General features: G+C 46.1%; 1 protein-coding gene across 1 annotated transcript in view; it reads right to left on the reverse strand.

The window, feature by feature from the left end:
* The window catches only part of Rtkn2 (rhotekin 2), a 73,479-nt gene extending 60,380 nt beyond the window's left edge, over positions 1-13,099 (reverse strand). The window contains exons 1-4 of the mRNA XM_032889236.1: positions 13,027-13,099; positions 11,432-11,614; positions 11,155-11,348; positions 4,352-4,545 (exon numbers count right to left, since the gene is read on the reverse strand). Of these exons, the coding sequence (XP_032745127.1) occupies positions 4,352-4,545; positions 11,155-11,348; positions 11,432-11,614; positions 13,027-13,099 (644 nt within the window). The remainder of the gene's footprint in view (positions 1-4,351; positions 4,546-11,154; positions 11,349-11,431; positions 11,615-13,026) is intronic.
* Positions 13,100-13,302: the final 203 nt, after the last annotated feature.

Consider the following 13,302-nt stretch of genomic DNA (forward strand, 5'->3'; position numbering starts at 1 on the left):
AAGGGCGGGTCTGTGTTCCAGACAGAGGGATAAAAGTTATGTGCCAAGGCTGAGTCACAGCACAACTACAAACGGGTTTTTTTCCAGTAAACAACACAATCTCGGGGTTCACAGTGAGATCAAATATCCTGCACCATTCTCTTTTCTCTAACCATGTCACTTCAGGGGCTAGGGAGATGGCTCAGGAAGAGGAGGTGCTAATCTTGCAGAGGACCAGAGCCAGGTTCCCAGTACCCCCCACCGGGGGGACTCACAACAGCCTGTAACTTCAGCTCTAGGAGATCTGGTACCCTTTCCTGGTTGTCAAGGGCACCCACACACAAACCTATACATAACTGAAAATAAAGTACACCTTTAAAAAGTGTGATTTCGTGCATGGTGGCACATGCCTGTAGTTTCAGCACCAGGGAGGCAGAGGCAGTTGGGATGCTGTGAATTCAGGGCCAGCCTGGTCTACAGAACAGGTTGTAGGCCAGCCATGTTTGCACCCTAAGGTCTTCTCTTTAAAACTAAACACAAGAGGAACCATTTCGTTAGCTTCTAGATCACTGCTGCTTCTGTGCCTGTTTTTAACCATTGGTCTTTTTTAAAAATATGATTTATTTTGTATGTATGAGGACACAGTTGCTGTCTTCAGACACACCAGAAGAGGGCATCAGGTCCCATTACAGATGGTTGTGAGCCACTGTGTGGCTGCTGGGATTTGAACTCAGGACCTCTGGAAGAGCAGTTAGCGCTCTTAACAGCTGAGCCATCTCTCCAGCCCACCGTTTGTTTTAAAATGTGGTTATTCCCATTATTTTACTCATAATAATAATGTATAATGTTCTTTACAGCCTCCCCAAACGCTAGTTTATCATGGCTTCTTTTTGCTGAACATAAAATGGTACAAGGGGTTATTTTAAAGAGATACACTTTAAACATCGTCATCACTCAACAGCTTGGAGGGGTTAGAAAGAAGCAGAGGTGGTTTCAGGTGGAAACGGGGTTTTGGGGGCGTATACTGAGAGAGCCCATGAAGTCCTCGGGTCCCTGCCTAGCTCTGTGAGCAGGCTCTCTAACAGTCCTTGTTCCAGAATCTTTAATGAAGACGGGCAGCACAACGCCCCCGCGGTCAACCCCACACCTTAGCTTACAGCCTAGACCTTCTATTAATAAACCCCGCACAGACCATCAACCAAGCGCATTTCTTTCTCGGTCCACTCCAGTACACTTTCATTCTAGGCTCCCATTGGCTGTTTGTTGGGGGGCGGGGGGACAGTTTAGTCCTTCCCTCCCCTGGTGGGACCGCTTCCTTCAGTCCGGTTCCCATCAGATGTTCCTCTGCCACACCGCTGCCCACCGATTTTGATTCTGCGCTGAAAAGGCCTACGTCGTCAGTGGTCCTCAACCTGTGGGTCGCGACCCCCAAGACCACGGAGAAACGGAGTGTTCACATTACTATCCCTAACTGTAGCAAAACGACAGTTATGAAGTAGCAATGACAATCATTTTATGGTGTGTGTGTGTGTGGGGGGTCGCCACAACATGAGGGAGTGGGTGGAAGGGTCCTGGCGTTCTTTACTCCTCTCTTGCTCTCTCTTTGTTCTCTGCTCCGGGGCGTTTGGAAGGTTGAGAACCACTGGCCAAAGGTATATAATTTTTGGCATTTTTTTTTTTTTTTTTTTTTTTTAGACTTTTTTTTTGGTTTTATTGTTTTTTTTGAGGCATTTTTTAACCCATGGAGGACTCTACATTTTAGTCTCAAAGACTAAACAATGAATTTTACCATTTGGTCCAGATTCTTAGTTGCCCTGTGATCCCACCCTGTGTTATTAGCAAAAACAGTTCAGTGAACCCGGGATGAATCAAATGGCAGGACGTGGCCTCTTAAGGAACTAAAGAGGCTACAGGAGGACCACCAACCTAGCAATGGACAGCAACAGATGGTCACACAGAGTAAGTCAGGAATCATTTAAATGCCAGGAAATACCAGTAAAGGGCCGCAGGGCTTTCACAGGAACGGCGAGAATATACTCAGGTATACGCACAGGAGATATTTTCATTTGAGAGGGGGAAAAGCGAACCAGAAATGCATGCGCATTGTCATCTCGGTGTCTCGGATCCCCTCCCCTTCCTCCAACCCCGGCTGCCCTATCGTGGCTCTACAAATCTAAAATAGATGAGACTTCCTTCATATCTCTGTAAGTCATCCCAAAGAGCTAAAGTGCCAAGCTCACAAAACGCCAAACTCACAGCTCATTACCAACGCTGAAGAAGTGGTAAGCGGGTGGATATGGGTCCCGGAGGGCTACCCCAGACTAGAGGAACCGCATAATAGTGAGTGCCTGATCCCTTAAGCCAAGGCTTCTCAAATTTTGCCATTTAAGTGATACCTCACTATCAGAAAATCCATTCTAGATGCACGAGCTTTGTCTTAAAACAGTATTCTGTGCTATAGGCTGCCAGTCTCTAACTCTGGCATAGCTCTGATTCCTATCACAGGTTCTCCTGACCTATGGCCCAACCTAGGAACATCAGCCGCCAAATGTCTTCTTACACGGTGATACGGTGATAATTTTATTAGTGATGCTGGGACATACAACACAAAAAAACAGCTGCTGTGTTGAGTGCTAAGGCATTCATTCCTAGACGTATGTATATATGTATATATGTGTGTGCATTTATTTATGTGTGTATATGTATGTATATGTGTACATATATGTGTATGTATGTGTATACGTGTGTATATATATGTATGTGTGTATATGTTTATGTATACATATGCATATGTTGTATGTACATATATGTATGTATATGTGTGTATATGTATATATTAATGAATGTATGTATCTGTGTATGTATCTAGGTATATATGTATATGTATATTTATATGTGTATATGTGTATATATGTATATATGTGTGTATGTATATGTATACATGTATGTGTATATGTATATATGTGTATGTATGTCTATGTATGTATACATTATGTGTATATGCACATATGTATGCATGTGTAGATATATGTGTATGTGTATATGCACATATTTATGCATATATGTGTGTATATGTGTATGTGTATATGTATATGCATACATATGTATGTATATGTATGTGTATGTATGTATGCATAATGCCCACACAGAGGTATTACCTAATCACCTCCCCACAATGCACCTGTAGCACAAGGACTTAAGCACAAGGGTTCCACATCTACAGTAAGGTAAGGCCACTGACAAACAGGCCACTTTGCATCTAGGTGCCTGCTGTATCACAACCCTATTCCTGTTTTATGTTGACAGCAACCTTCTCTGACTGCCTGTATTTACTTGTATGGAGTTTCATGGAGGGACACAGTGCCCCGCCCAATGACCAATAAAGTACACAGAGAGACTTTTCCCCTTGTAGCATTCCTGCAAGCAAGCGCGAGACCGATGCCTTACTAAGACATGCTGAAGTCTAGCCTCTGGATCCAGACCCAGGGTCCAGGTGAGACTTGGTATTGCCTGAGAAATGGCATACAGTGTGACACACAAATGCCTCGTCTATTCCACAAGGACAATGTGGAGTGACAGGGACCACAGGACAGAAGCTAAGCAGCAAGCCCTGGTTGGAACCAGTTGGCAACCTTTCTGGGAGCACCACTCCCTTCTCTGGAACTCGCTCACCGTAAGAAGGGCTGTGCTGGTCTATGTTAAGTTCCCTTCCATTTACACGTTCATAATCTGTGGCCCGCTCAATTGATTTTCCTAAGCTGCTGTTCCTCTTCGTATATATAGAACATCCATAAGGGATCAGTTTTGTCTGTTTCTAAGCATTTTTTTTTAATTATCTTATTCTACATGTGTGTGTGCAGGTGCATTGTGTGCATGCTAGGAGCCCAAAGGAAGACCGAGGAGGGCATGAGATCCCCAGTACAGGTAGTTGTGAGCCACCATGTAAGTGCGTGCTACAAACTGAACCTGGGTCCTCTGCCTGAGCAGCCAGGGCCCTTAACCACTGAGCTGCCTCTCTAGCACCAGTAGTTAATTTCTCCGACACACTTTTCTATGGACTCCACTGTCAGCCTCTGTCCTTTCTTCCTAAAAGGCCCCCCCCCATCCTTTTCTCCTAACACACTTTCACTTTCAAGCGGAAACAGTGTCCCACCTTAAACGGCTCAATGTAAGCGTCCATTCCATGAGTTCGCTTTGAGCCCTGATGACCACACGACGGTTATGTTAGCTGGCACTCCCATGTTGGCCTTTAAATGGGCTGGTGTCCTGACATTTATTTTATTTTATTTTTTTTAACTTACACTTAAATTATGTCATGTCTTCTGTTCAAATACCGAGGTACGCTAAGGCGAAGGTAAATGACAGCACTAACCGTCTTCCGGTTTGACTTGCGCTCTCTTCTAACTTCTGCAGCTCCGCCGTGTACGCCTGCATCCGAGCATTGCAGACCATGAGGTTCTTAACTGCGTGCAAAACCTGGTCTTTCTTTTTACTCAGGGAGAGCAGTTTCCATATTCCTTCTCGCATTCGGATCTCTAAGTCTATTTTCTCTCGGATGCTGCAGTCCTAAAATAGAGAATCACTTGTAAGAGGTGGCAAGAATCTAGAACTACATCTAAGACAGGCGACGGGAAATGGGATAGACATCGTCTTGTTTTTACACCATTCTGAGAATGAGACCAAGTTTCCCAGAATGAAACAAACGCAACCATTTTAAAAAGCTATTTGCCAAAGCTCTTAAGTGTCTTGCATTGGAGAAGAAAGAAAGATGAGAAAAAATATGTTGCTACCATAACCTCTTGCTAGCTTAACAGAGCTCTCAAAATCCTTGTCTTACCAGAACCCTCGAATGGGCCCTTATTTGGATACAGAACTTTGCATGGGTTATTAATTACAACAGGGTCACATTGGAGTAGAATGGGTCTCAAATCTTAATAAGGCCATGAAAAGACACAGATGCACAGAGAAAAGGCCACAGGAAGATACACAAAGACACTTGGAGAGAAGACTACGAAAAGACAAGACACACAGAGGCCACATAAAGATAACAGACATGGGGTTGGGGATTTAGCTCAGTGGTAGAGCGCTTGCCTAGCAAACGCAAGGCCCTGGGTTCGGTCCCCAGCTCTGAAAAAAAGAAGAAAAAAAAAGATAACAGACACACAGAGAGGCCACACATGGATGCAGACCCAAAGGGGATATAAGAAAAGATACATACACACAGGACTGGTCATATGAAGACACACACACACACAGAGGGCCCTATGATGACAGATACATGGGGCAGTCATGTGAAGACAGAGGTGGAACCCAGCAGGTTGGTCCCAATAGCCAGAATCTGGAAGGGGTAAGAAGGGAGAACAAGATGCAAAGTCCTCACTCAGTTCATTCCCAGTAACTTTGTAAGTATTAGAAGCCGCAGAGGCCCTCTTTATAAACAAGCACGGAACCCACCAGTGTCTACTTCTAAGTGACGAACCTAACTTTAGCGGTAAAAAACAAACAAACAAACAAAAACAACTATTTCTTTCTCATTGTGCCGAAATTTTAAAATATGGATAGGATCTAATATCCATATCTTTTGATCCTATGGATAGGATCAAAAGAAAGAGAAGAAGCCGGTTAGGAGAGTTGATAGTCTTATAATGGCTACCTCCAAAAAGCAAGCTGTGAGATGGTTTGACTTGACTCTCCAAGCCTAATTGGCTGAGCTATTCACACAAGAGAAGCGATCTGTTTAATGACCTTCTGGTACCACATCGTGGAGTCGTCACATGAGAACCTTGCCATGTAATATGTACGGACTCAAGCTGGGGCACCCTATCAACGCTGTCCCTTGCTGGACCCCTTCTTTGACCATGACTGCCTTCCACCGACTCTTAGTTCATCCATGGATGACTTGTAAGCCCCAAAGTCATTTCTCCTCTCACGCCATCAGCAATTAATGATAAGAACCATTTACATGACCCGGATGTCTACAGTAATAAGCGCTGGCAGGCTGGTTAGCACTGGTAAATGCACACCGGGAGCGACTTGAAGCTGGGATAAGCCGCTTTACCCCACAGCACAAGTATAACTAAATGCCATCTGGTGCCTCGGGATCCCAGCTCTGCCCTTTAAACGCGGCAATGAAGCATTCGGAGGTTCACCTGTCAGGTATTTTGTATGTCAGATACTCACATTACGATTCTTTTTTTTTTTTTAATATTTTATTTATTGATTTATTTATTTATTTAATTTATTTAACAAAATTATTTTATGAGTGTGTGTCAGACACACCAGAAGAGGGTCATCCCAACATGAGGAACTGTGGTTAAAAGGGATTTGAACTCAGGGTCGGGAAGGAGGATGAGCTCTTAACCACTGGAGCCATCTCTCCAGCCCCACATTGATGTTTTAAAGTGAGTGGACTGCAAAATTATTTTACGGTGTGGACAGTGAGAAATCAGGTTAGGGAGGAGGATCCAGGGTTAGACTACAATTGTGGGGAATGAACCAGGAAGTTGCAAACCAGGAAGTAAGGGGGCCACAGCCACATTAGCCTGGGCTTTAGGGCAGCCATCTATCTAGGAAGAACACTTCTATCACCAGCTGAAAAAAAAATCAAGGCTCAGGAGATTACAGAGGGTTGGTAATCAGTAGGGACAAGAACCTTACATTCTTAAAACAAACAAAACCTCACGTGTGAAGTCAGGTTACCGTCCACTAAGGAAATAAGGTAATAACACAGAAGTCCTTTCTAGAATTCCATCCTTTGCAGCGAGAGTTAGCTAACTGTGGTCTGTCTGGTTGGTGCCTGGTTTTGCAAGTGAAGTCGTCCTGAATCACACTAGCACATAAATAAACTTGTATCGAGTCACGCTGGCGCATACTGGCTCTGGCTGCTTTCCAGACTGTGGTCCGCAAAACGGAACACGTTTACCGTGTGGCCTCTTACCCACTCCAGATTAGATACACTGTAGACTAGGGCCCCACCTCCTAGGTCAAAGCTAGTGGAGCAAGCGGGAGGGAGCTGAGGAGGGAGGGAGAGCTGCCTGTGTTTGAAGATGCTCAGTTAACAGGGTCCACCGCTGCAGCAAGCAAACTTCCGTTTCCCACACAACCTATCGGCACGTATCCCACTATGCCCGGAGAAGTTAACCTATGACCAGCAACACGAAGTAGCCTTAGCCAAGCAACTGTTTAACGAGCAAAAGAATTAGCCTTTACTTAGTGGGTATGCATGGTACTGCTGGGGAGAAATTGCTGTCTGTCTCGGGCCATCCAGTGAGTAGGATCACGAAAGGAGAGGCAACCACGGAGCATGTTGACTGCCCCTCCCCCCCCAAGAGGACTGAAGAGCTAAAACCATTATTGTTACAGCCCCGGCCCACAGAGCACGGTCAGGTAGAGCTGAGGATGGCTGTAGTCTGTAAGAAAAGCTGCCCCATCTGCATCCTGCTGCAGTGTTGGAAAACCAGTCCTCAGAGTGAGCAGGTTAGCAATCAATCTCCTTTCTCGGGGTTCCACCATGTCAAGCAGGAACCTACATCACTGTCCTGGTATGGTAAGTAGTTAAAGGTAAGAGCTAAGACGGAATGGACAGAACGAAGCTAAAAACAGAATAGCGGAACCCTTTAAAAGTAGAGGATAGAGGCTCAAGCCGGGTACTTGTTCTTCCAGAGGACATGAGTTCGAGTCCCAGAACCCACAGCTTAGCACCAACTATGACTCCAGCTCTAGGGGACCCAACCCCTTCTCCTGGCCTTCCAGGTACCCCACACTCATGCATACACACCCATATAAACACATAGATAAAAGTAAAGATTTAAGATAAATAAGAGTGGGGCTGGAGAGATGGCTCAATGGTTAAGAGCACTGACTGCTCTTCCAGAGGTCCTGAGTTCAAATCCCAGCAACCACATGGTGGCTCACAACCATCTGTAATGGGATCTGATGCCCTCTTTTGGTGTGTCTGAAAGACAGCAACAGTGTACTTGCATAGATGAAATAAATATTTAAAAAAAGATAAATAAGAGTGGAAATGGGGAGTTAGGGAGGTGGTCCAGCAGACACAGTGGTCACCGTGCAAGCGTGGGGCCCTGAGTTCATCCACAGAAAAGCCAGGCACCATGGTGTACCCCTGTAACCTCAGAGCTGGGGAGGTGAAGGCAGGTAGATCCTAGGGCTTACTGGCAGTCAGCCTAGCCAAAATGAAAAGCTGTAGGTTCAATAAGAAATATAGTGTTCTCTCTCTCTCTCTCTCTCTCTCTCTCTCTCTCTCTCTCTCACACACACACACACACACACTCACACACACACACATGCAGGTACACACACATCCAGGCACAGTGCCACACACACCTTTAATCTCAGCACAGATGTGGCAGAGGCAGGCAGATCTCTGTGACTCCTTGTCAGCCTCCTGTAGTCACTGAGTTCCAGGCCAGCCAGGGCCTACATGGTAAGACCTTGACTAAAAAAAAAAAAAAAAAAAAAAGTGGAAAACAATAAGGGAATATTGTGAAGCTGACCTCTGACTTCCACACTTACATGCACAGACAAGGGGAACTCTGCAAAAGTGCACATTCACACACAGAAGAGGCACTAGAGCCGGGCACAGCTCATTAGGGCAATGCCTCCCTAAAAGGGGTGGGGTCCTGAATTGGATCTTTAATGCCACCAGAAAGGGAGAACTTTCAAAGCTGGCCATCTGGGTTATGGCAGAGAGACATCTGGACGGTTTTAAGTGCTAGAACAGCACAAAGGCAGAGAGTGGGTCCTACTGTCAACCCTGAGAAGTGACTTTTAAAGTTGAAAACAGGGACGGGAGTGTGGTAAAAGGAGACAGAAACCATGCGTAAGTAATTCTGACCAAACCGACTACTCACCTAACAACTGTACTTAGGACATGTTGGTAAAGAGAGCCGAGGTAGGTGAAGAAAATGGAAAGTTGTTTATATGCAGTATGTTTGCTTCTAGAATATTATTATTATCATGTGTGTGTGTGTGTATGTGTAAGATGTGTACACACAAGTACAGGATGTGTGTGTATGTGTAAGATTTGTGCACACAAGTACAGGATGTGTGTATGTGTGTGTGTGTAAGATGTGTGCACATCTAAGTACAGGATGTGTGTGTATGTGTAAGGTGTGTGCACACAAGTACAGGATGTGTGTGTGTGTGTAAGATGTGTGTACACAAGTACAGGACATGTGTGTATGTGTATGTGTGTGTGTAAGATGTGTGCACACATAAATACAGGATGTGTGTGTATGTGTAAGGTGTGTGCACACAAGTACAGGATGTGTGTATGTGTGTGTAAGGTGTATGTGTAAGGGGTGTGTGTAAGACAGGTGTGTGTGTGTGTGTGTGTGTGTGTGTGTAAGACATGGGCACATAGATACTTACCATTCCCTATACTTATGTGATGGTCAGATTGCAACTTTGGGGAGCGTCCTCTCTCTCCAGCTCAGGTCCGCAAGACCAAGCTCAGGTCACCGCCCTGTACGGCAAGCATGTTTACCTCAGCAGTCCTAATCTCTGACTCTTAAATAAAATTCTACGTACCGGAGAACTGTTTATGTACAGGAAAAAAAATTAACATTAACCATGGTAGGGAACTGTGGAGAAATGGAATTCGTGTTCTGGGAACAATTTATAAGGACGAACTGTTTCTACTCAAACTACATTTCCGCTTACAGGTTTTTTTTTTTTGGTAGGAGCTTAAACTTTACCAGGAAGACCAGCTAGGTGCCTGGAGGAGTAGGACAAAGGGATGTAGTAAAAACAGTCATCTCTCGAGCCTACGCACCTGCCATCCAGAGGCTACCAAGCCCCACAGGCATTTCAGCCGTTCTGCAGTTATGGAAACTAGACTCAGAACGATGCCTGGGTTATTGAGAATTACACAGCAGAATGGGATCTGACCCCAACCTCACTCCAAAACCAACACTCACTCATGAGGAGTTGGAGACACCCCCGCCCCCCGCACCCCACCCGGGTTGAAGTAGAGCGCAAACCACTAAACCTCTGGTCTCATCCTGTTAGATCACAGACTTCATTTGGGGGGAGGGGACGCGTACCAATGCAATGCTTGTTAAGTCAAGTCTAAAATTCTCCTCCTGACTCGGCTATGCCTGTGAGGTTGAAACCTGTTACTATGTCGTTGCTTATTTGCAAAACCCAAACAAAAGCCAGTTCTACACTTTAATTATTTTGATATTATGCTTAGAAATTGCTATCCTGCCATATTTACATAAACAAGCCTTAATATATTTGCTATATATACCAGCGGCTTTGTCATCCTCTCTTCTCTGCCATCCTTAAATGTCACTGTCGCACACGCTAATAAGCACACTTGGATGGCCACATCAGCACTCACAGGATCCCTACGGGAAACTCAACAGATCTTCATTCAGTTCGGTAAAAATAGAGGCTGTGTTAACAATCAACGTAGGAATGGGATGTGGCTCAGGTGATCTAGGGCTTGCCTAGAATGCACAAGGGATGGGTTAGACCCCAGCTCCACTCCGTGTAAGTCAGGCTTGGTGGGGCACTCCTATAAACTCCACAGTAAAAAAGTAGAGGCAAGCGGAGCCTCAGGAGTTCAAGGCTACCTTTGGAAAAGGCAACCAGGACACCCACAATACACAACAAAATAAGAAATACTTCACAAGAGAGTTGAAAGTTTTCTGTATGTTAGTGGAAAACAGGTCCCGTGATTACTAATACGGTTTGCAGAATAACTTGAAGCCTGGCTCAACTCTCCAGAGAATTACAGAGGGCTTTCTAACAATGCAGTAGAAATTCTGTGAACCTGCAGTCTTCATCTTGATAGAATTACTATACTTCAGGAGCCCGTAAGAGGTGAAAATTAAAACGGAAATGAAGATGGAGCTAAAAAGGGCATAAGGGTCTTCTTTTAATTAAAGTGCTAAAATAATGAACAGAAAGTACACTTTTAACACTTGACTGGGGTTCCCAAGAAATACTCTCGACTACACTAAAATGTAAAAGGTTTTGAACACATCTAAAGATGGCTAGAAAACAAACAAACAAACAAAAAACCCCACTGGATTTATTTGCAACTCAGTGTTTTTTCCTAGTATTTGTTCAAGAATCCACGTTTAAGCTTACACCTTCCTGGAAAGCTAAGAACATGCCTTTTGAGCGTCCACCCCGCGGTCACCCCACAGTCTGATGCTTGCCCACATCGCTGTAAGCAGCACCTTGCATTAGATACCCAGCTGCGCAGGCTGCGAAGACACTGGGAGCAAACCGGGCACCGGCTCCCGGGGCATCACCTCCTCCGCAAGGGGACCCGCAGGTGGGAAGGGCCCCGGCGTCCTCTTCCAGCCCCGGTCCTCGCTCTCCTCCTCGGGTGCAGCCTACAGGCGTGCAACGCCACGGAGCTCGCCCGGCTCCGGATCTCGGTCCAGACTGCCACTCTCCAGTCCCCGACCTCGCTCACCTGCTGCGCGGCGAGGCCCCTCAGCAGCTGCCCCTCCATTTCGGCGCACGTCAGCCACGATTTGAAAAGCGCGCCCCGGGGCTGCAGCTGCAGACCGCACCAACCGCTCGGCCGTACCAAGTCCGAGCTGCAGGGGAACCCGGCCCACGACGCCGCGCAAGCGCACTAGGGTCCGCTCCGTCTCTAGAACAGCACGAGACCCGAGGACTCCGCGCAGACCCTCTGCTACAGCCGGCCTTAAGCAAGGGCGGGGAGTGGGCGGGGCCTGGGCATGCGGTGGGCGGGGCTTGAATAAGAGCGGGCTCGGATGAGTCGGGCCTGTGGTGGGCGGGGCCTGAACTAAGAGGACCCTCATGGGTAGACTGGACCGGAGCGGAGTGGGTGTGTTTGTGTCGGCTAGTGGGCGGGGCCCCAGCCAGTGGGCGTGGTGGAGTCTTAGAGAAGGTTCTCCCTTTAGAAGCCTCAAACAGGTGGTTTTCTTGTCAGGTTTCTCCTTGCGTCCTGCTCGAAGTTATTTAAAGGAATGGACTGACCGGACCTCACAGACCAGTCAGGGATATAAGACCCCATTATCTGTCTCTCAAACATGGTTTCACCCAAAGATCATGCTCTGAAAGGCTGGGTGGGGAGACAGGCACCATATGAGACATTTTGCGGGAACTTCTGCCCCTGGGTTTGTCCACATCTAAAGTGACAGCAAACAAATGTGCAGAAGCCTGGTCGTTAGCACGGGCTTTTATTAAAAGAGAAGGGGAGATGCTGAAATGCTGAACTCGAGGCCTTAAGCATGACAAGAAATTTGTTCACCACTGAACTAACCAGTTTAGACTTTTAATTAGAGGATGTCCACACCCCTGTAAAGTGTTTAAAATTATCCCTTGACATATCTTGTACCGGAAATGTGAAGGGCTTTGGACGTTTTCCTCCTGAGGGAAGACTCTACCAAATCAACCTCCTACCTCACCTCATTAAAGACCCGGGCAACACTCCTTCTATAAACAGTCTGGCCCTGTTTATTTTGGGGACATCCTTTCTTGGGTATGTTGTCCCAGTGGTCCCCCTATCTTCCACTTGTTCCAAGGTGGACTTTAAATGATATGGCCGTCTTGCTCACAGACCTACTTGTTAAGGCAGTCAATTGAATGGTGTACTTCTTAAAAAGAAATCGAGTGTGTCAGTGAGATGGATCAGCAAAGAAAGGTACCTACGTAGTGCCAAAGCTCCTGACCTGAGTTCCAATTCCCAGTATCCAATGGTGGACGGACAGAACCAACTCCCCAAAGTAATGTCCATGTGCACCAGGATGTGGGCATACCTCCCCCAGACACTGAACACAGACACGTGTGCGTGCACACACACACACACACATACATATATGTATGTATATATGTATATATGTGTGCATATATGTATGTGTGTATATATGTATGTATATATATATATAAAATTCCTTCCTCTCAAGTGGATAATTGCCTAGTTGAGAACCTCTAGACTAGATGATTCTAGAAGCTGCTGCCCAGTTAGGAGTGATTTTCCTCTTACTTTAGCAGCCCGTAATGACCCACAATTGTAAAGTAGGTGAAACTCAAAATTACCAACGCCCACCTCATCCAGGTGTCTCCAAACACGGGTCTGAATTCCATTCTCGTGAAGTGCCCTTTGACCCATCGCACGGGTCTCTTGTGCTGCTCCTTTGTGGTGTAATTAGCTGCAGGAGCCAGACATCACGCCTGACACACAAATGAAGACGTACACACAGTAAATGAACTGTACACAGAGAGCTCATCGTCAGACTCACAGCGTTTACCCTGTAACACGCACAGCGCTCAGACTCAGACCAAAGTGCCTTGAGAGAGAAAACCAAAAAGGTG

The sequence above is a fragment of the Rattus rattus genome, chromosome 18 (assembly GCF_011064425.1).
Source record: "Rattus rattus isolate New Zealand chromosome 18, Rrattus_CSIRO_v1, whole genome shotgun sequence".
Taxonomy (NCBI): domain Eukaryota; kingdom Metazoa; phylum Chordata; class Mammalia; order Rodentia; family Muridae; genus Rattus; species Rattus rattus.